Source organism: Olea europaea, chromosome 10, assembly GCF_002742605.1.
Source record: "Olea europaea var. sylvestris chromosome 10, O_europaea_v1, whole genome shotgun sequence".
In the NCBI taxonomy this organism is placed as follows: Eukaryota; Viridiplantae; Streptophyta; class Magnoliopsida; order Lamiales; family Oleaceae; genus Olea; species Olea europaea.
In genome coordinates, this window is record NC_036246.1 from 6,262,735 (window position 1) to 6,285,949 (window position 23,215).

Sequence of the window (23,215 nt, forward strand, 5' to 3'; positions counted from 1 at the left end):
AAAATATATATATATATTGTTTAAAAAACGTTGTCGTATCCTTTCGCTCCACGACAACACTGGGATTTGCAACATACGTCCAAACGTTGCAAAAAGGTCTTTAGCAACGTTTTTTGAATGTTGCAAAATGCTGTTTTTGTTGTAGTGGCCAACAATAACAGACAAAGCAAGCATGATAAAAAATAATAATAATAATAATAAAATAAAATAAAAGGAAGAGCGACAATGGGAAGTTTCTTTGCTTATTCCCTATGGTTATTCATGGGATCTCATGTGGAGGATGATATGCTCCAATCACGTGTTTCATGCAGTGGGAAAAAACCCCATGGTAGATCTATTATTTTCAATAGCAACTTGCGCAGGGAATCTTATAATTAAACACGAAATACAATATCTTAACCGTTTGTTTTGTTTTTTTTTTTTTTTTTTTTTTTTTTTTTTTAAATTAATAAGGCCGAATCTACTATACCAAACATGGCTCGGTACTTTTTGATTTTTTGTTCGCATTAATTAAAACATCTTGACATATCGCGGTACAAGTTCGCCACATTAAAGGTGGTTTTTGTGGAAGCTCTAGGTGATCATTTGATTTCCCGCAAGTTGACGGGATGGTGAACAAATAATAAAGTAGTGAATAGAATGTCGAACCCACGATAATTATGTATTTGATCGAGTTAAATTTAATTGCAACTTTAATCGAATAGCAAACATGTTGCAAATTTTCTAACAAATCCCTAAATTAATTAAACTAGCGAAAGCAAGTAAATGTGTTTTTTAAATATATGAGATGCATTGTTAAGATATCGAATTCCTCTTTGTTAATCCATTTTTAGTGTAACAATTAAAGTGACAATTTAAAATCATTTATGTTGGTCAATATTCTTAATTTAATTAAAAGACTCTCTCGATATTGATCAAACATATTCCTCTCATGTAACTCTTTCACCTCTCTATGAAAAATGCAAACATAATAAATGCATTAACAAGCACAAGAATATCCATTGAAACCATATAAAGTATAGATATATATCTCTATCTTCTATTGAACCTTACAATGTTTATTATATTGTACTTAAACTCTATTGTCTCTCTTGATAACAATAAAATCCACTAACAATTCAATTGATATCAAACAATTGAAAAGAACGATAACAATGAAAATAAACATCCACAAATAAAACCAAATTAAAGTCATAATAATTAATTAAAAACTAAAAATATCATAACAAGGGTTCAATTTATTCAAGCAATGTATAAAACTAGCTTAATATATTGAAATTATAAGAAATCATATTTAAGTGAAAAGATATAATCCGAAGTTTTGATGAATTGAAAATATGAAGGTAAATCTTAAAATCTTGAATCTCTTCAATGGTTTTTCGATATCCAATTGAGTTGATTCAAAATGTGTTGGAAAGCTAATTCAAAGGCCAACAATTCGCTAAAAATATAATTTTTCCAATTTGGACGTTTACTATACCAAAAATGTTCTCAATCTTTGAATAAAAATTTGGAAGATATCTTATGTGATTGAAAATCGATTTTTGGTAATATTCTGATCATATTTCATTCCTTTTTAACTTCTAAATGCATCCAATTGACTTCTATTAATCTTCAAAGTATCTCTTGTGGTCCAAAACAACCATTGGATACTTACAATTTGGTCCTCAAACTTTGTAATTCGAAATTTTTCGTCGTTTTTTGCTTCATTCTTTCAATTTCACTTCTAATCATCGAATTTTACCTAATAAATAAAATATATAATAATTTAAGCTATAATTGCTTAATTAAACTATTGAATATCTATATTTTTAGGTCCAAATAAGTGTATAAAATATACTTATCACTAGGCCTAAAATTGAACGGAATTTGGATCGAAGACAACAGGACATAATACCATAACCAAAAGGCTAAAAAAACAATTTGCAGATAATTATTGGACGAGATAATGTCAGTGGTTACAACTCTTGCAGTTCTGTTGGCATTGCACAAGGAGGAGGCTGTACTAAAGTGACTAGAAATTGTATATACATTTGGGCAGCCTAGGGTTGAAGACAATTGTTTGGATCGATGTGCCCTGTTTTATTACCTTCTCATGGTCTATGAGAGTATTAAGTGCAACTTGATTGGCAAACTACTTGTGACTAGGGCTTGGCAAATCTTCCGAACCGGACCCGAACCGAATCCGACGGTTGTCAAATTAAATACTCAAACGGGTATCTGAATTGAGAACCGACGAGTACGGTTCGATTCTACGTTCTAGATCAAAAACCGAATCTTTGTAATTTTTTTTATATTGAATAAATCAAATTATTTTAATTTTAATTTTTTCTAAACAAATTAACAATTTCTAAATCCAAATTTTTGGCCCAATAATTGTTTCATTTCTAATTTTTTAATTTTTTGCCAAATTACCCATTTTATTGTTTCATTTATTAGCTCAACAAGATCAAATCCACTAAATAACCCTAAACACCTACACTAAAGTGTATAACGCTGTCTCGACTCTCGCACTCACTCTCGCAGCCTCGCTGACATTCCAAAACCTATACAATCGTTGGCTGACGCTCCGCTGACCGAAACTTTAACTGTAGCAATCATTTGAACAAGATAGTCTACTAGTCTCTGACATTCCAAAATCATTGAATGTGTTATTAATTGTATTTATATAATGTTATTATAAATGTTAAAAAATTTAATTATAGTACAGAATTGAATGGAACCGAACGGAACGGAACCGAACCCGAACCCGAACGGTTTCATAATTATATTTGGACCCACCGGTTCCATTTACTAGGTACCCGAAAATTTTGATTCGGTTTGGTTCTCTTTAGAACCGAATCGAACCGAACCGACCCGCGCCCACCTCTACTTGTGAATATATCCCTACTATATAAAAAGGGGAATGAGAAGTTACTGTAGAAATTAACAGTGACTTAATTCATTTTGTCTCACTGTATTTTTTTTTTTTTTAAAGTAGGAGAACAAAACGACATCGTTTGCCTTGCTTGATATATAATTTATTATACAGTAAGAAAATACCGCAACACACAATTTCTATTCCTCCCACCATTCCGTGTTCAACCACTCTTATATAGATATATATAATAGAGATATAAGAAAAAAAATCACTTTTATATAAAAAAAATTAAAAAATAAAGATAATATAAGACATAAAATATTTTACAAAAAGTTATTTGTAAGTAAAAGTTTGAAGAGAAAAAAGTTAAAAAGAATTTTAAATTGAAAAAAAATTATTTATAACGTAAAACTACAAAGCAAAATAATAATAATAATAAATAAATAAATAAAATAAAATAAATCTCCTTGCACGGAGACGCTTAAAAAAGGGAATGTAAAGTTACTGTAGAAAGCAACAGTGACTTAATCCATTTTGTCTCACTATAGTTTTTGTTTTTTTTTTTTTAAAGTGGGGGAGCAAGACGACTTCATTTCCCTTGCTTGATACATATTTTATTATACAGTAAGAAAATACTGCAACACGCAATTTTCATTCCTCCCACCACTCCGTGCTCAATCACTCTTATATAGATATATATAGTTGGGATATAAGAAAAAATCACTTTTATATAGAAAAAAAAATTTTAAAATAAAGATAATATAAGATAGAAAAATTTTACAAAAAGTTACTTGTAAGTAAAAAAATTTGAAAAGAAAGGAATTAAAAAGAATTTTAAATTGAAAAAAAAATTATTTATAACGTAAAAATTCACAGCAAAAAAAAAAAATAAAAATCAAATCTCCGTGGACGGAGACATTAGTCTCCATGCATGGAGACAAAAATGTTTCCTTTTTTTTTTTAAACTTTATAAATAATTTTTTTTATCAATTTATTTAAATTTCTTTTTAATTCTTTTCTCTTCCAAATAAAACTTAATTTTTTAGTTTTAACGAAATAATATTTATATATATTCTTTATTTAATTTTTGTAACTTTATTTTAGTTTTTTTTTTTTTTTGAAAATTGTTTTAAATTTCTTTTTTTTTTTCTAGTAGAGGAGCAAAAACGATGCCGTTTGTTTTAGTACATATTTTATTATACAGTGTACCTCCAAATTTACTACAACACGCAACTTTCCATACTTCCCACCAAGTCCCATCTATTCACTTCGTGCTCAATAAAAAAAATATTAGCTCAGTATATTTCTAAAATGTAAAGAGTTAGTTATAAGCAAAAATTTGCTTCAAGTTTTTTAAGTGTAATAAAAAAAGAATTATCTTTGTAGTTAGTTATTATATGAAAAATATATTAGCTTAAAAAAAAAAAACTCTCTCTAACAGAGACAAGGTCTCCGTGCATATTTTTTTAATCAATTTAAATTTCTTTTTAATTATTTTCTCTTCCAAATAAAACTTAATTTTTCAGTTTTAATGAAAAAGTTACTTGTAAATTAAAAAAATTGAAGAGAAAAGAATTAAAAAGAATTTTAAATTGAAAAAAAAAATTATATATAGTGTAAACTAAACAATGCAAATATTAAAAAAAATTAAATTAAATTTCTCCTTGCACAGAGACACTTTCCGTGCATTAAATAAAGAATATATAAATATTATTTAGTTAAAATCGAAAAATTAAGTTTTATTATGAAGAGAAAAGAACTTAAAAGAATTTTAAATTGGAAGTTTTTTTTTTATTATCTATAATGTATAAAAAAAATAATAAAAAAATAAATTATATCAACCAAAGTCTCCATGCAAAGAGACTATTGTCTGTGCACAGAGAGTTAATGATTTTTTATTTTATTTTTTTATAGAAGCTAATATCTTTTTACTATATAACTAACTATAATGATATTTTTTTTTTTTTATAACTTTTATATAACTTGAAGCAAACTTTTTACTCATAACTAACTTTTTACATTTTAAAAATATACTTAAAACTTTGAGTTAATATTTTTTTACTTATAATATAAGTAGTTTCTACAATTATAAGTTTTTTTTTTTACTTTTAAATAACTTGAAGTAAATTTTCAATAACTCAAATATACTTAAAACTTTAAGTTGATATTTTTAGTTATATAATATGCCCCCGTTTGAGCCCCATTATATCTCATTACATTAAATTAAATTTTTCTATCTCCTACTTTTAACCACATAATCTTTAATAAAATAATATTACACATAAATAAAAAAATTTTCAACCACTCATTTTAAAAAAAAAATATTATTCATCTCATTATAATCTACAAATAATGGGGCTCAAACGTGTGCTATATAAGTAGCTGTTACAATTATAAGTTTTTTTTTTTTTTTTTTTTTTTACTCAGATAGCAAATTTTTTAATCTTATTATTATTATTAGTATTTTTATTTTTAATATTTTTACATAAAATTGAATTTTTTTCCTCATTTTTATGAGATTTGGTGAGAGGTATGGAAAGTTGCGTGTTGCAGTAAATTTGGACGTACACTGTATTATAAGATATATACTAAGAATTAAAAAGAATTTTAAATCGAAAAAATATATTTATAATATGAACAAAATAAATAATAAATAAATAAATGAGGAAAAAATAAAAAATGAAAAAGAAACCTCCATGCATCCTGCGATAATCCAATGAACCAAACGATTGGATTTAACCAAATATTTCAAATCTTCAACCAGTTTTGAAAAATCTACAATTTTGACGCTAATATTTTTAATTTGTTAAATAATTTAGTTTTTTTATAATATGAAGAAAAAAGAATTTGAATCATAGAACGAAAAGAATTTTAAATCAAACAAAATATTATTTATAATATGAAGAATTTCTTTTTTTTTTTTTTTTTTTTTTTAAACTATCTTCAAAAAATATATAATAAAAACAAAACAAATTAAACAAAAGAATGTTGCGAAAATTAAATAAAGAACATATAAATATTTTTTAATTAAAATTGAAAAAATTAAGTTTTTTCATAAAGAAAAAAGAATTAAAAAGGATTTTAAATCGAAAAAAATATTTATAACATGAACAAAATAAATAAAAAATAAATAAATGAGGAAAAAAATAAAAAACGAAAAAGAAATCTTCATGCATCCTATAATAATGTAATGAATCAAACGATTAGACTTCACCAAATACTTCGAATCTTCAACCAATTTTGACGTTAATAAAAATACAATAAATACAAAACTCATGTAACGCACATGTCAAAGACTAGTAATACTATAATATTGGACTTTGAAATGTTAATTAATTCATGTTTGTGGTAGTGGAGATGATAAAAAAGTTAGTGATGTAATTTATTATATACATTTTAAACAATAAATTTAATTAAGAATATATACATAGTTCTTAAGAATAACATAAGCAAAAAGAGTGATGGAAAAGTGCCATGTAGGATAACACCAGAAAGTTGTATGTATCTTTCTTTGTGCAGATATTTATCGTTCAATCCGACATCAAGATAAACTTCTTTAATTTGCTAACAACTATTTTTGTATCAAATTACAGTCACAAAGAGTAAAATAACACATAATCATAAAATAAATCTATATGATAGGATGAAAAGAATGGAGTGTGATATTAGATGTCTTTCTAATACAACACCTTCCCCTCTTGTATAAAGGCTAGTCATTTACCCATGCAATACATGGGCGGTGTTTTTTTTAAAGATAATGTTAGCGTGTTATTTTATGATATGAGAAAACCCTGACTAAAAGCACATTAATGAGAGACATACACATAGTCAATTGTATTCCTATTTGGACTATGTTCTGCATTAAAAATACTACAAACTCTTGCTAGTTTAGTGCATTCTTTATTGTTAATGTGGGGTCCTAAAGCACAAGAAGATTTTACTTGGCAGCTAATCCTCTTGATAGTACGGTAATAGCACCTAAATGTGTCCTAGGCATAGAGGAACCATACCAACACATCCCGAACTTTGTGGTTAAACTCAATTAATAAAGAGAATCTCTTATTTAAAAATCATCAAACAAAAGTAGAATTGCTTGCAAGTCAAAATACCAAAAATATAAAAAGAAAAAAGGGGGGTGCAAAAGAAAAAAATGGAAGTGGGAGAAAAAAAGAATAACTCATAAACTAAAATTATTCTCATACAGTTGAGTGGTTGGTTGATCTTGAATTGTCGCTCAAAAACCTAAAAAATAAACACAAAATCTTCTTATTCTTAACATGATATTCACAAAATCATAACAAAGAATAAGGATAAATCGAAAAAAAGACCATATGAAATTCAATAATTTATGTATACATACAAATAAATATACAGAGAGAGGGAGAGATCCGAATGATTTTGACTGGAGGTTTATTTAGTGTGTTCAAGTGTTTCTAAACTTTATGCTTCTGTCTAGAAGCAGACAACATTTTCACACAAAATACTGAGATCAGCCCATATAAGCATACGAAGAAGAATGCTAATCTTACCAGAGCTTTTCTCCTCTGGTGCTTTGGTGGCCACTGCTACGATGTGCACCATCCATTTTAATCTTCCTCGCTCTAAAGAAAAAGGATGTCAAAGTGATACTCAAATAAGCAAGCTTTTTGTTAGAACTCACACGCTCTACACTGACTACTCATGTGTTACCTATAGGATTTCAAGACTGAAGAATATCACTCTTCACTGTGATTACATTCGGTGATTACAATTTCTGCGCATCGTTTGGACCCTTGCTTAATTACTAATTCCTATTACTTTGGCTGAGTTATTTGTAAGTATATATTTGAAGGAAGAAGACCAAGTAGCTACCGTGGACTTTATTTTTGAATTACCTAGCAGATTATGGCAAATGGCTTCCTCTATTTCTTTTTCTTTTATAACAATGAACGGTACCAAACAAATTCCAAACCTGAAATAATAATGAGCCACACTCCCAAAATAAATAATGAGTCAAACATGCTTGAGCCAAAAAATTGTTTTTCTTTAGGCATAGACAAACATCCTCTTAATGTGTTTCCAAGACCAAAAGAATAACTACATAATAACGACATTTAACTTTATATTTAGTCAAAAGAGTTACTCCTAGTATGGCAAAAAAAAAACTCCAATGCAAAACCTTTTGCTCCTAAATATAGTAGTCATATTATTTGCTCCATTTCTCAAAAATATTCCAAGTTCCCATATAGGCTCTAGTTGACCAGTTCAATCACAATAGAGTTCACAATGGTCAACAGAAAGTCTAAATAAATGACACTAAAAGATATCTTTAAATGATGTTTATATAAGGCAACTAATGCTAAAGAATTTGAATTTGCAGGATCATTTTATTATAGAAGTGCAAAAATCTCTATCAAAATCATAAAGTACTTGAAGAGGGGATATAAAATAGTAAGAAAATGAAAAAATCCTTTTCCCCGATAGTTTTGCCGGACTCCTGCAAACTAAGTTTCCCTTGTTGGTTTTGCAAACAACACAAGTTGCACACAAGTCTACTCGATGCCATTAATTATGCTAATGGCATCAAGTGGGATTCAATAGTATGATAAATACACAAAGCTTTGTAGGAGATTGACTCTTTATTAAAATGTATTAAAATTGGACTCAATATCACCATTGAGTTAACTAATGGAATGGGTTAGTAAATATGAATAAGAATATTAAAATGAAACAATATTTAGGGTTTATAGACCATCGTGCTCAAGTAATAAATTAGTACCCTAAATTGCAATGGCATTGACCACAAGGCACATAAGATGTATACCGACAAATAAAACAAGTAAATCAACTGTAAAGATTGAAAAGTCAAAAGTTTGTAATAGTACCTCATACGTCACTGTCCATTGACAACCTTGCATAGGCTTAAGGTAATAATTTAGAAAACCAATGTACAAGCTCTTGGTCTCAAGTTGTTTCTTGTGTCATCAATTTTCGTGATATACTTTGCAAAAGCTCTTCTAAACTGCTAAAGTACAAAATAAAATCAATCGAGTACAAACATAATATCAACCCTTAATTTATCAATGAATCCACAACTAACCCCATATTTACATATTGCAATTTTCTTTAGTCATAGTTATGCATGTATGGTGCTATCACAATGTCTCTGAAAAAGTCAATTTCTTTATTTAACACCATACTCACTTCATTTCTTGCATGCTGTCAAAAGAAATTCTTTTGAATAAATTTCAGAAGCTTTCAACAAAAGAATTAAAAGAGGTTACATTTGTGGCATGCATGCTATTAATTGGTTCACCTATCAGCGCAACAAAGAAATAAGCAATAGTATTTGAAGATTTTATTAGCTTGTACTGCATCCAAGACTTCTTGATAGCCATACGTTCAGCAAAGTTGTTGCCCGTTGAAAGAATACCAAGGATCAGTTTAACAGCCCTTTCTAGAATAGGTGGAGCCTTCCATCTGTTAGACCAATGAAGATTCTGTTGAGGTGCAAAATTGGGGTGTGGTGTGGACAAGGAAGCAGCGAAAACAAGAGTGGACATTAATGTCTCCCATAAAAGATAAACCAGTGGAATCTTGAAGTGTGAATCCCTATAACATTATTTGAACACTAGAGCAAGTCCCATATATCACAAGACCATAGATCCTCAATAGTTGTAACTTACAGGGTGGTATGGAAATGAGGTCATATGTTTTCCATCCACATTGATATGGTACCCTTCCAAGCCAGAATTAAGAGTAAGGAAATTTCACATCAGTATAAGTTGATGAAGTTTTGAAGAATTTAGACAAACTTCCAAACAACATCAAACTCATGGGACAAAATGGATATTGGAAACCATCTTAACTTATCTTGTTGAAGGTAATATTAGAAATTCCATGTTGTTTAAGCAAAATTAGGAAATCAATTGTTGCTTATTCTCACATTCCAAGAATCGCTATTATTATTTGATCACAAACAACAAAGAGATGGTATTTTCCCTGTAAAATTCAGATTCTTCAAACAATCTCCAAGGTAAAATTAAGCAAATGTAATTTCTTTTACATCAAACTCAGCTTAAGAACATATTTCTTCCTTGTTCACTCTCCGGTAAATTAGCATCAAGTAGCAATGATAGTGACAAAAAAGAAAACATAGTAACATAAATTAGATAGAGAATTGGAAATTGGGTTTCCTTCCTTCTTCAACATCTTTTCAAGATTTCCATTGATTACCCCAAAGAAATCAGAAAATCAAACTGGCATAACTCAAATCTATTATAAGAGCAAGTTTTGAAAAAAAATTACTTTTGAGTGGGTGCATGGCAATTTCAAGGGCAGATGGTATATGAAGGAACCCAAAATGGAGACCATTTTACTAGTACAAAATAATTATGCATAAAATAGAGACTGTATAAATAATAGTAAATACTAAAACCAAGAAAGATAAATTACAGAAATAAACTTGAGCGATTTGATAAAATTAAAATCTTGAATTTTGATTGAGAATAGAAAGAAGTTGTAGAATAGAAGTACCTGTAACCCACCAGCCGAAGAAGAAGGAGAAGCCGATTTCGAGCTTGTGATTTTGTTTTTGGAAATTAATCAAGGTATAGAAGATGACAAAGTGAAAGTGAAGACGTACGAAGAAGATGGAGCACTAGATCGAAAACCAAATCTCACATGTGATAAGAGTTCAATAATTGAAAGGCTGACTATTATCTCTTTCTGTTCTTGAGATGAATGGCGGTTGAATTGTGGCTCCACTGTAGAAGCAAATGTGATTTTTCAACAATTGTGGTTGTCACTGTAGACGAATCAAATAACCAACAATGCACAAAAAGTCAGTGCGAAAAGAAGGGTGCACAACTGAACAATACACTTATCATCCTCTCCTTTAATATAGTAGTGATAGTGAGATAATTCTAATTCTCATATTAAATTCATTTCATGCAAAATAATTATAACCATAATAATAATAATAATCATAGCGAAACATTACAATTAATAAAACCGAGAATATGAGAAGGCTTGATGCTTTTATACACTTGATGACTTCGACAAAAGATATTGTTACGTTAGTGACATTATGTACTTGCAGATTAATTGATGGACCATGTCTAAATTTCTCTTCAAATACTTGTTTAGATAACTTTTCTCTCTTCTTTTCAAGTAAAAAAGTTATTTTCAACTTTTACCAACTGATGATGCCAAAAAATCGTACCTGGCATATCACGAACTTGTTGCTTGAATACCGAGCCCGAGGACCGAGTAAGAGCACGAACAAAGGCTTTCGGTACCTGAAACAAAGGCAACGAGGTGTGTGCTCGTCGCCCCTCCGATGCTTAAGTCAGAGAGGGAAATTGTGTAAAAGTATGTGCTGTAATTGTATTGTAAAGACATACCTGAATAATGGAGCTAAGTCCTGTATTTATAGATGTCAGTGATTGAGTTGTATCAGGATTCAACCACCTGTAATCTTTATCTTATACAGTGATTGAGTTATATCACAATTACCACTTTAGGTTTGGCATGAATTGTAATACGTTTAGTATTTAGATAATGATAAACAGTTGAGTCATAGGAGCACTAAAACTCGCAAGAGACTCGAAAAGAGGACAATATTTTGGCATGTGGACCCGACCTTAGTAGGACCCGATTATTAGGTCCGACCTATGAGAGGCCCCACCACATTTTAAAGGATATTTGGAGATGAGAGTGGTCGAGGTATTTACCTCGGGCAATGCTTGAAAGTTCGGGGTCGGGCTATAATTTTCATACACATCATAGGCCCCTGTGCATCCATGTCAGGAGCTCGTGTGCAATGTGGGAGTTTCTGGCATGAGATGCATAAGTATATTAAGTTCAAGAATAGGCATGCTCATGTCAAGTCGATAGGCCCCCGAGCTCAACGTGATACAACCATCCCGAGCTCTTGTGTTTAGGATTTGACAATGGATTGAACTCGAGGATAGGCCCCCGAGCTCAACGTGATACAACCATCCCGAGCTCTTGTGTTTAGGATTTGACAATGGATTGAACTCGAGGATAGGCCCCCGAGCTCAACGTGATACAACCATCCCGAGCTCTTGTGTTTAGGATTTGACAATGGATTGAACTCGAGGATAGGCCCCCGAGCTCAACGTGATACAACCATCCCGAGCTCTTGTGTTTAGGATTTGACAATGGATTGAACTCGAGGATAGGCCCCCGAGCTCAACGTGATACAACCATCCCGAGCTCTTGTGTTTAGGATTTGACAATGGATTGAACTCGAGGATAGGCCCCCGAGCTCAACGTGATGCAACCATCCCGAGCTCTTGTGGCTGGGATTTGAAAAAAGGAATTGAGCTCGAAGATAGGCATGAGCCCAATGTGAAGCAATTATCCCGAGCCTTTCTGACTGGGAGTAGACAATGTGTTGAGCTCGAGGACAGGCCCCCGAGCCCAATGTGAAATAATATCTCGAGCTGTACTCCAATGAATTTAATAATAGGTTGAGCCTGACAAGCTCGGGACAGACTCGTGGTCGGGTTTATTACTTTGATTCATTGCGAGACTTAGGGGTGCTTATACGGGGCAAAGCTTAGAGGTGCTTGTGCAGGACAAGACTCTAATGTGCCTGCTCATGGCAGGGCTTTAGTGCTTGCGCGGAGCAAGGCTTTGATGGTGCCTGCTCGGGGCAGGGCTTTGATATGCCTGCTCGTGACAGGGCTTGGTGCTTGCGCGGGGCAAGGCTTTAATGTGCCTACTCGTGATAGAGCTTTGATGTGCCTACTCGTGGTAGAGCTTTGATGCTTGCGTGGGGCAAGGCTTTGATGTGCCTACTCGTGGTAGGGCTTTGATGTGTCTACTTGTGACAGAGCTTTGATGTGCCTGCTCGTGACAGGGCTTTGGTGCTTGCACGGGGCAAGGCTTTGATGTGCCTACTCGTGGTAGGACTTTGATGTGCCTGCTCGTGACAGGCCTTTGATGTGCCTGCTCGAGACAGGCCTTTGGTGCTTGCACGGGGCAAGGCTTTGATGTGCCTACTCGTGGTAGGGCTTTGATGTGCCTACTTGTCACAGGGCTTTGGTGCTTGCGCGGGGCAAGGCTTTGATGTGCCTACTCGTGGTAGGGCTTTGATGTGCCTGCTCGTGACAAGGCTTTGGTGCTTGCACGGGGTAAGACTTTGATGTGCCTACTCGTGGTAGGGCTTTGATGTGCCTGCTTGTCACAGGGCTTTGGTGCTTGCGCGGGGCAAGGCTTAGGTGTTTGCTCGTAACAAAAATTTTGATTTCACCAATATTGGCTGGGCATTCGATCGAGCACTTAATGTTTGTGAACCAAAAGTTATTGTAATTCATAACCAAATAATCATAGCATAAGCACGAGTATTGATAACACCAAAATATATGCTTTTCAAGGATTAAAACATAGATAATGTAATGTATGTTCTATGACATGTGTCTTTTAAAGATCCATAATATTTATTTTGGGATGTACGCATGAGCTACTATTTTAGTCTCAACTAATCATGACGATTTGCTCCACATTAGTAACAGTGTAAAAGATATAGGCAAGTAGTGGTTTCATAATATTTTCAATGCATAGCCTTTGTTTATTCAAGAATAAAATCATTAAAAGCTCCAACACCTATTTATCATAACAAATCAATTGCTCAGGTGCATTCATTAGTTTAGTATTACAAAGTTTCCATTTTCACAATGATGATTAATTCTTGGAGCTATAGTTCTTCAGGTGCTGTAAGACTTAGCAAAATTATACAGGTGTCCTGAATTGATGTCTAAGCAAAATTTCCACATGAAATTTAGAAATTGACATTTTTCTTTTTGTTAATTATCTTCAACATGAGTACAAAGAATTTTATTTGAAGGTAAGCTTCGTTTTTATATTTTTATAATTAAGTGCGTGCATTTCCATAGACTAGGTTAAACTACATTAAATCCATATCAAGACATAAATGGCATGCTATCAAAAGATGAACATGATAAGAAAACGAAAAGGCTAGCCTGGTGACATATCCATTGTTGAATTGGTTGGGGAATATAAAATTCACAACAGAATAAAAAAAATGAATACCTTTGTTAGGTGAAAATATACCTGGGTTTAGAGCTAGGTGTTGTGTATCTGCATCATCTTCAATATCGAGGCCCCCAGTAGCAATGAACAAATATTTTCTCGGTGCTGATAAATTTCCAATCATAAATGGTTCCATGGACATGGAATGTAAATTGAAATTTCTAATTCCCCAATGGATTGCTTCTGGCCTTCTCCCACATGATTTAAAATTTAAAATAGATGATAGCTTAAAGGGAACCAGTAAAACATTGGGCCCAATAATCAGTTTGTGAAACCCAAATAAGAATTATTAGCAGTAAGTTAACATGTCCAAAGTGCCTGATGAAGCTAGATGTAGTGAAACCCAATAAATGTTTAGCCCAAGTCCTTTTAACATTAAAGTAAAATAAAAAGAGGCCTTCCCATGAATCCATGACTTTACATTGGGCCCAAAAGGAATAAATAGGACGAGTGCCAATAAAATGACTTTGAGAAGTTATGTGGTCCGATCAAAATTAATCCTGTTGAAAAATTTCCATGAACCTTGGGCCCAAGTCTGCTAAAGCCTAATAATAAAACCTAAAGTAAATTCTTTCAATCCCTCAAAACTAGATTGCAAGTTAGGCCCAAGTGACCTATGGATATTTTGTCCCAGCCAAATAGACCCAAATAAAACAAGCAAAATTTGGAGACAAATCCATCTGAAAGAAGGACAATTAGCTGCAAAAGATTGCGTGTGCCAGGGAAAAAGTAACCTAACCATTAATGCTTGAAGCAGTGAAGGACCTCGACCAGCCCATGAATAAGCAATCGAGTCGGTCTAAAAGGAGGAGAGCAGATTTACGTGGCTGTAGGTTTTACGGCAATTTAGACGGCTAAAAAAGATGGCTGTCGACAGAGGTGGAGCTACCATATTTCATCAAATGAATTGCCACGTCTCAAATTATTTTTGAGGACTTATCACGATTATCGAAATCCCACCAAAGAAATCCCAATTATGAAGTACGAGTCGTTTATCACATACAAAACACACATACACGAACAAATTTATACATACCCACGCACGGGGAGAGAAGCCGGCGGCTGGAATTAGAAAGACATAGAAGAATTGAGCTGCCTATTGCTGGAATCAATCAATATATACACACTTTGGCAGCGGGAGCTTTGAGGAACATATATATTTTACACAAACAAGGTTGCCGGTTGTTGTTTTTATATAGATACTCCCACCAAAAAGACAACAGCCTTGGAGAGAATTGTGGCTATTTGGAAGACGCTAAACATTAGGGCTGGAGTTAATTATGAATTGAAGTGGATTGAGGGGGATTTTTGTCATTCCAGTAGCATCTTTTCCTTGCTTTTGACAGAGAAACTCATCGTAAGATGAATTTTTCCAGTGGCGTTGTTATGCAACGAAGATGATTGAGTTTGCACAAGAATTTTGGAGGCGGAGATGAATGATTCCCAAGCGTCGATCAGAATAAACTAACGTGGGCAATCGCGTAGGTGAACAGCCATTGTTGTGGAAAATATCCCGATGAATTATGAATTTTATTGATGTTTACTGAGTAATTTTTCTTGATTCTGGATTTTGGAAACAGGAAGAGAACTGGGTTTTCGAATTTGACCTTATTTCAATTCGATATTTACGTCTTTTTGTCTATGTTGGACTTTGAAACCATTCAAAAAGCAGAAACATCCTCCCCGAGATCATTGGTTGAGAAACTGCTCGGAATCATTATCCTTCCAGTGACTTTTTAAATGTGGTGAGCACATGGTTAATGTATCGCTTCCCACAGACGGCGCCAATGATGATGCCAAAAAATCGTACCTGGCATATCACGAACTTGTTGCTTGAATACCGAGCCCGAGGACCGAGTAAGAGCACGAACAAAGGCTTCCGGTACCTGAAACAAAGGCAACGAGGTGTGTGCTCGTCGCCCCTCCGATGCTTAAGTCAGAGAGGGAAATTGTGTAAAAGTATGTGCTGTAATTGTATTGTAAAGACATACCTGAATAATGGAGCTGAGTCCTGTATTTATAGATGTCAGTGGTTGAGTTGTATCAGGATTCAACCACCTGTAATCTTTATCTTGTACAGTGATTGAGTTATATCACAATTACCACTTTAGGTTTGGCATGAATTGTAATACGTTTAGTATTTAGATAATGATAAACAGTTGAGTCATAGGAGCACTAAAACTCGCAAGAGACTCGAGAAGAGGACAATATTTTGGCATGTGGACCCGACCTTAGTAGGACCCGATTATTAGGTCCGACCTATGAGAGGCCCCACCACATTTTAAAGGATATTTGGAGATGAGAGTGGTCGAGGTTACCTCGGGCCATGCTTGAAAGTTCGGGGTCGGGCTATAATTTTCGTACACGTCACCAACAAAATTATTTTTTATTTAGAACTTATTTAGAGCTTATTCAGTTTCATTATTATATTATAATTTTAAGTGTTTATAAAAATTAATTTAATCACATATTTTTATAACATCCGTAATTACTATTAGCTTATTTATAACTCATATCTATCAAATCAAAGTTCTAGAAAGTTAAAAAAGAATCCTAAACAATCACTTAGCCCCTGTTTGGCCCCCATTACCTGAAAATGGTAATGGGGGGAATAGTATTTTTTAGAAAAATGAGTGGTTGAAAAAGAAAGTAAAGTTTTCGATTTACGTGTAATATTATTTTATAGAAGATTGTATGGTTGAAAATAGGAGAGAGAAAAATGGAATGTAATGTAATTTAATTTAATGTTAATCAAACAGGGGCTTAATACTTATTAGTAAATTTATTTTTGATAAAAAAGTAACTTTAAGCATTTCATCAGCGCGCAAGCATCTCAATTCCTCTTTCAATAAATCAACCAATAGAAAAATCTAATAGGTTGCACTTTAAAAGGGCAGTATAGCGATTTTATTTTCCAAAATCGTTTCTTTTGACGAATTAGTCGGCTTTTATAAAATTGAAGTCGTGCAGAATGGGCGAGTCCAGTCCAGATAAGCAGACCGGACAGGTACAGGGAGCCGAGCGTCGCGAGTGGAGAGGAGAGAGAGAGCGAGTGGGCGAGCGAGTTGGGTTTTGAAAATCAGCAATTCGGTTTGAAAGGTCAGTGAATGCGGGAGTGCCCAGAGCTGTTCTCCGATAATTCTCTTGTATCTTTTGCGAATTTTATTCTCTTAGGTATTTTATTTGATTGATCCTCGAGAACTCTGAGATAAGATGGTGAGTTTGATTTGGTATATGACGATGATGATTGTGTGTTGTGAGAAAGAGGTGTGTCTATTGTTGTTGCGTGCAGGAAGAGTGCGTAAGCGACTGAGAGTTGGTGAGAGAGAGAGGGGGGAATCTCGAGATAGCTGCCTTTCTTGATTTCTGAAATTTCCGGATTTACCTCAACATGTCCGACCGAAAGCTTGTCGTAAGTCTAAAAATTTAGATTATGTAGCTGTGCTTGATTCGGTATATGCGTTTGTGTATGTATGATGTGCATCTGTGTTACTTTAAGGTTTTGGGCATTCCTTGGGATGTGGACACCGAAGGACTGAGAGAATACATGAGCAAGTTTGGGGAATTAGAGGACTGCGTTGTAATGAAGGTTAGTAAGGAAATATGCTTTTATTGTATTATACTTGTCTAACCTGTAAATAAATAAATAAAAAAGTAACCCTAGGGGGGAGCTTAGTGGCTTGGGTTTGTTCCCAATGATTACCAGTTTGAGTCCCTGGAGCCACTAAGTACCCGGCTGTAATGTGCTTATAGGATGACAAATGTTTTCTACAGTCTCACAAATTCAGATTTCTGATGACTGAATCAGAAGCAATGGAAAAATTACTGTTTCTCCATTAACTAGTTGTTGAACTATTTTTAATTTAGAACGTGTATGTACATCTGTGTTTGATTGGACAACAATAGCAGCCAACAAAAAGTTGTTGCCTTTCCGGTGGGAAATTGAAAGGCTGGAAGTTGTTCCGTACTCAGTAGAAACTTAATATTGTGAAAGCAGTCTTTTGAGTTCAGTGATTTCTACAAATAAGCACTGTTAGGAAGAGACTTGTTTTCTTCGTTGCTTTTGTGATGTCAGGAGCGGACCACTGGTCGATCTCGTGGCTTTGGATATGTCACATTCGCAGCAGTGGAGGATGCACAGGTACTCAATTAAGATTGGCGTGTGCTTTGAGTTTTTTATGTTAGCTCTTTTTTCTACTTCGTTTTTCTCTGTATATTTAGAGGGCGCTTTCATGTTTATGGGTTACAGCACCTTGTATTTTGTAGGCTGCATTGACAAGTGAGCATGTCCTTGGCAATAGAATGTTGGAGGTCAAAATAGCCACACCTAAGGTTACCTTCTTTGATAATCCGGCTATTCTAATTTTTACAGTTTGCTACTTTAATGTTGTAATTATTGCCTGTTCAGTTTGCTTGTAGTTCTGCGTTTGATTTAGAAGATTAGAAGCTATGTGATATTATTCTAACTCTTGGTGTTTTTTCAAACCTTGTACTACAGGAGGATTTGAGAGCTCCACCAAGTAAAGTGGCCAGGATTTTTGTGGCTAGGATTTCACCCTCTGTGACTGAAGCTATGTTCAGAACGTATCTTTTCTGAATTACTCCATGTTGACTAAGTTTGAATCTGAAATATTGCTTAATTGGATGATTTGTTATATCTTTGTGGCATTTGGGCTGTTATTGAAGTCTAAATTTTGTGTACATTATCGTAGTCATTTCGAGAGGTATGGTGACATAACTGATTTATACATGCCAAAGGTTTGTATTGCTCTCACTTCCTATCAAATATAATATTGCCTTTTTATTGCACCTGCTAATTTCATTTGTTATTGTCAGGATCCAACTGCCAAGGGCCATCGTGGGATTGGATTTATCACTTTTGCAAATGCTGGTAAATCGGTTTCAGTGTTTTTCTTGGTGTTGTGTTTTCAATTGGTTGGAGCAACTGTCTGATTTATTACATTTGCCATTTTAGATCTTTTCATTCCACTTTGTTCAAATCATAGCCTCTAACATGTAGGACCAAAGATTTCGATATCCTAATTTATCGAATGAATGCTTAGTTCTGTGGGGTTCAATATGTGTATAGACAGACAAGCAATGTGCATATGTACGGGAAGCCTGTTTTCTGGAACCAATGAAGTCATCTTCCATCTTGTAATCTTCCATCTTGTAATCTTCTGTGGCCGACTATCTCCATGCTTGTCTTATATATGATATCCTCATTCATCTGTACGCTGTCCTTTATTTTGTTTTTTGGTTATTGCTTATCCTACAGCTTCACAGGTCTGAGTACCATCCTCCTTAACCTTTCCAATTTAAATGAAAGACAAAAAAATAGTGATAAGAAACATTATTCCTGGTAGGTTTTTGCATTTTGATGGGTGTATGAAGATTGAATTGAACCATTCGTGTCAGTTGTCATGATTTTAAAACTGTAATCAAGGAGAATGTTTTCCTCACTGCTTTCGATTGCCTACTCCTTACCTATATTTTTCTGAAGCAATCAAATTTTGAGATCATCTAGATAGAGATGTTCAAACTGTCCTTGAGTTGCATTTACATGTGGAATTCTTCTTCACCGCATGAAGTGCAGTTTTGACAGCTGAAAAATTAAATCCTTTCTTCATTATTATCTTTCCACAGAGGCAGTGGATGATCTGATGGCTGAAACCCATGAGTTGGGAGGTTCTACTGTAGTTGTGGATAGGGCAACTCCAAAGGTAATTTCAGCCTTGCATGGTTTTTCTTGTAGGGAATCACTGTTCTATTTTACCATTTCGTATGCATAATTTTCCGCCAGAATCTTGTAATAATTTTAGCTACTAGTTAGATGTTCTACATCCTTTAAACTCCCTCCACCACCTGTAACAACTCAAATTTTTAATTTTGGAATCATTATACATATACTGTAAAAGAATACTTTCCTAAACAATAGAAAAACATAATATTTTCTTAACATGCAAGAGTTTAAAATTCGTTTTAAGAAAAAATACAATGAACATTATCAAAATCCTTTACATAATTTATTCTTTGATTTTCACCCAGGCAACCATAATCTACCTCCGATTGCCTCGAACCTGCCTTTTAGTTACCTTTAAATAATTTAATATATACGTGAGACATAAATCTCAATAAACGAGTAATAAAGAATTTCATCTCATACTTAAATACAGAAAATCATTACATATGGAGATTCGGGAATTAAAATTCCTGTGTGTGGCGCTACTAAACTCCGGTCATTTGGACTTACACATATATGACCGTTATCATAATCATAACTTGGATTTTCGTATCATCATATTTACAATATAAATTTTCGTAGTTTAAATAATGAATGAACAATTCGTGCGACACTTATGTATAGAAGAAGATAAGGGTAAATCAAGGCAATTGTCTTTTTAGACTTTCACTCCAAAAATCCTTGTATACTGTGCATGCTAAACTTTGTAATGTGGAAGATGAGTTAAGAGAAAGAGAGATGTAAAGTATAAGATTAAGTTGTGAGTGTAAGTTATATGATGGGGTATAAATAGGGGTCTCTAAGGTTTGACTATTACCTATTTTTGGTACCAACATTCATTCCTGTATTAATGCCACATGTTTTTCCATATGGATTGTAATCAATCACTTAACTAATTACCCAATTAACTATATTTATAAATATATAATTGCTAGGGATGGCAACAGGGTGGATTTCCTCGGCCCATGCCTCGTCGGGCATTTTTCCACCCTGGACCCGCTTAAGTCGGGATGGGGCATTTGCCCTGTTTACGTACTCATTTAATTTTTTTTTTTTTTTTTAAATTTTTGATAATTCATTTTACTGCCCTCATTCACTAAAGTGAGGCAATAATATAGTTATTAAATTTTTTTATTAATTTTTTTATTTTTGAAAGTTAAATTATTCGAATATATTTGGTAAACAAGTCTTTATTGTTTATCATATTCTTTAGATAATATTAGCTGCCATCTTTTATTAGAATTAATGAATTTTTTTGGAGTTATCCATTTAAAGTATTGAATTCTTAAATTTAAAAAAATAAAAAATTAAATGGGCGGGCCCCTATTACCCACACCCCCTGGGGCTGGGGAATCAGACCCGATTACCCGATTAAGTGGGTAACCTACGCGCCCATTTAGGACGGGGTTAGCGGGTATTGGGTTTGACGGATTTTTTTGCTATCCCCAATAAATGCTATTAATAAGGTATTGTCATATAATTAAATATTTGATTTAAATTATGCCAAACTAAATATTTTAACATACCATATAAAAATATGAGATTGCTAATTACGTATGCATAAATAATGTTTCTAATTTTAATAAATGAAAGTTTCTCTAATTATAATATTTAACCAATTAATCAGGTTAATTGACATGCAGTATTTAAATTAATCATGCAATCATATTACTAAGGTTTAGCCAAGGAAAAATATGCATGTGTGAAAGAAATTGCTCTATGGTTCTAAACCATTGGTCAACATTTAATTAGGTCCCCTAATGAAAAAGACTTATTTCGAGCCACTAAATTCAATTCCAACAGCTACCTAAGTTGTTTTCGGATGTTATACCAGCGACCCCTGCTTTCCCTCTCTACTTTACTTCCACCTTGGAAGAGGGAGGGGGTAGACAGAGAGAGCTAGTGGTTTCCAATTCTGCAGGTTGGGATTTTTTCAATTATGACATAAAAGACATGTTTGGGCTTTTGAGTTCTATTTTTAATCGTTTTTTCGATGCGACCTATATTCTATATAGGATGACGACTTCCGACCAACAAGTCGAATGCCTCAGGGTGGTGGCTATGGTGCATATAATGCTTACATGCATTCTGCGACTAGATATGCCACACTTGGTGCCCCAAACTTGTATGATCATCCAGTTTCTATGTATGGAAGTAAGTTAATTTCTGTACTCATTTTCCTTAATATCATTTTAACTATTAGCTAGGTGCACCCAAGTTAATAATAATCACAAATTAGGAGGGGAAGCAGCTCGTGGAATGGGCAAAAAGATTTTTGTTGGCAGGCTTCCTCAGGAGGCAAGTGTAGAAGACCTTCGTCAATACTTTGGCAGATTTGGTCGTATTTTAGATGTTTATGTTCCAAAGGTAAGTATAGCAGTGTCTTAATGTAATTAACAATTTGATAGATTAATGTTTTTAATAGTCTTGTTATTTTGCGCAGGATCCCAAGAGAACTGGCCACAGGGGATTTGGTTTTGTGACTTTTGCTGAAAATGGTGTTGCAGATCGTGTAGCTCGAAGATCTCATGAAATCTGTGGACAACAGGTTTGAGTCCCACTAGCAAACCATTGTGTGTTGGAGATAAGAATCTGATAAGAAGCCTGCTAAAGTAGTACAGAGAACTTGAGATATGACTGGACTTTGATCAAGAAACTCTTACATGAAATGAAAATGCTCTCATTTAGCTTGAGGCTATTAGCCATTAAAATCCAAGTTACATACTAAATTAGTGAATGTTTGAACCAAAATTTTCATCCCAACCTCCTTTCTCCTGACTTATAACTTTTAAATACCTGTCTGGATTCTGAGCATGATTCATGCAACTTATACCTCTATGTTCTAGTAGTTAAAATTGCTTGCTGAAAGCTGTTAATGACACAGTGAATGGTAACATTTGAGTCTCCTTTTGATGTCTTACAGGTGGCAATAGATTCAGCTACACCAGTTAATGATTCTGGTCCCAGTAGTAATTTCATGATGAACAATCCCGAACCATTTGGTTATGGTGGACCTCTGCGTACCTATGGCAGGATGTATGGGAGCTTAGATTTTGATGACGTAAGTGTGGATTTATAATTTGTTCTGTGTTACTGTCTAGATATTAAGTGTAATGAATAAGCAGTTTTGTGTATCATCAAGAATATACCGACTTGACTACTCCTTCCATTTCCCACTGTATGTTTACTGTCTCAATTTCTTGCATTGTCTCATCGATGCAGCTATTCTTTTCTTTTTGTTAGTTTTCCTTTTTTGAAAAGGTAACCTTTTAATTACTATAAGCAAAACCAATATTAAGAAGAGATAATATTTTTGAGATCGAGCAAGTTCTTTTACATTAAAACATACCGTGAATAAAGTGCCATGTTAGGATGTAATTATGATGTGAAAAATAAATTTCTCCATCGAGACATGTGGAGTGTTACTATTATCACAGGAATATCCAAGGGCCTTTTTTAGGTAATGCTATAGTTCTAGAAGTTCCACTTTGCATTATTGTTTGTGGAAACTGGAATTTCATTCCAGATGCCCTAATTTAAATGTGGGCTTG

General features: G+C 33.5%; 1 protein-coding gene and 1 long non-coding RNA gene across 7 annotated transcripts; one reads left to right on the plus strand and one right to left on the minus strand.

Annotated features, from left to right (window-relative positions):
• Nucleotides 1-6,902: 6,902 nt before the first annotated feature.
• LOC111401014 lies at nucleotides 6,903-10,690 on the minus strand. Of its 5 annotated transcripts, none has more exons than XR_002703907.1 (4): nucleotides 10,376-10,690; nucleotides 8,725-9,319; nucleotides 7,390-7,461; nucleotides 6,903-7,102 (listed from the first exon to the last, which is right to left on the minus strand). It is a non-coding gene; the product is annotated as an uncharacterized LOC111401014 (long non-coding RNA). The 5 variants fall into 5 exon arrangements; XR_002703906.1 differs by having other exon boundaries at nucleotides 8,725-9,578; XR_002703908.1 differs by lacking the exon at nucleotides 10,376-10,690 and adding an exon at nucleotides 9,526-10,367.
• Nucleotides 10,691-16,875: 6,185 nt separating this feature from the next.
• LOC111401016 (heterogeneous nuclear ribonucleoprotein D-like-B) lies at nucleotides 16,876-22,758 on the plus strand. Of its 2 annotated transcripts, none has more exons than XM_023028542.1 (13): nucleotides 16,876-17,137; nucleotides 17,214-17,333; nucleotides 17,421-17,510; nucleotides 17,997-18,062; nucleotides 18,188-18,253; nucleotides 18,420-18,505; nucleotides 18,634-18,679; nucleotides 18,758-18,812; nucleotides 19,568-19,644; nucleotides 21,680-21,818; nucleotides 21,904-22,031; nucleotides 22,108-22,212; nucleotides 22,588-22,758. In XM_023028542.1, exons 2-13 carry the CDS (start codon nucleotides 17,313-17,315, stop codon nucleotides 22,741-22,743), a joined length of 1,035 nt encoding a protein of 344 aa, XP_022884310.1. In that variant the 5' UTR covers nucleotides 16,876-17,137; nucleotides 17,214-17,312; the 3' UTR covers nucleotides 22,744-22,758. The 2 variants fall into 2 exon arrangements, with proteins under 2 accessions (XP_022884310.1, XP_022884311.1); XM_023028543.1 differs by having other exon boundaries at nucleotides 16,876-17,020.
• The last annotated feature ends 457 nt before the right edge of the window (nucleotides 22,759-23,215 follow it).

Bases quoted from the DNA above. Each gene is read 5' to 3' on its own strand.
- LOC111401016 (XM_023028542.1), top strand. From the start codon at position 17,313: ATGTCCGACCGAAAGCTTGTC. The intron at 18,813-19,567 runs GTAAATCGGTTT...ATCTTTCCACAG, and splicing joins TATCACTTTTGCAAATGCTG to AGGCAGTGGATGATCTGATG. The intron at 22,213-22,587 runs GTTTGAGTCCCA...GATGTCTTACAG, and splicing joins ATGAAATCTGTGGACAACAG to GTGGCAATAGATTCAGCTAC.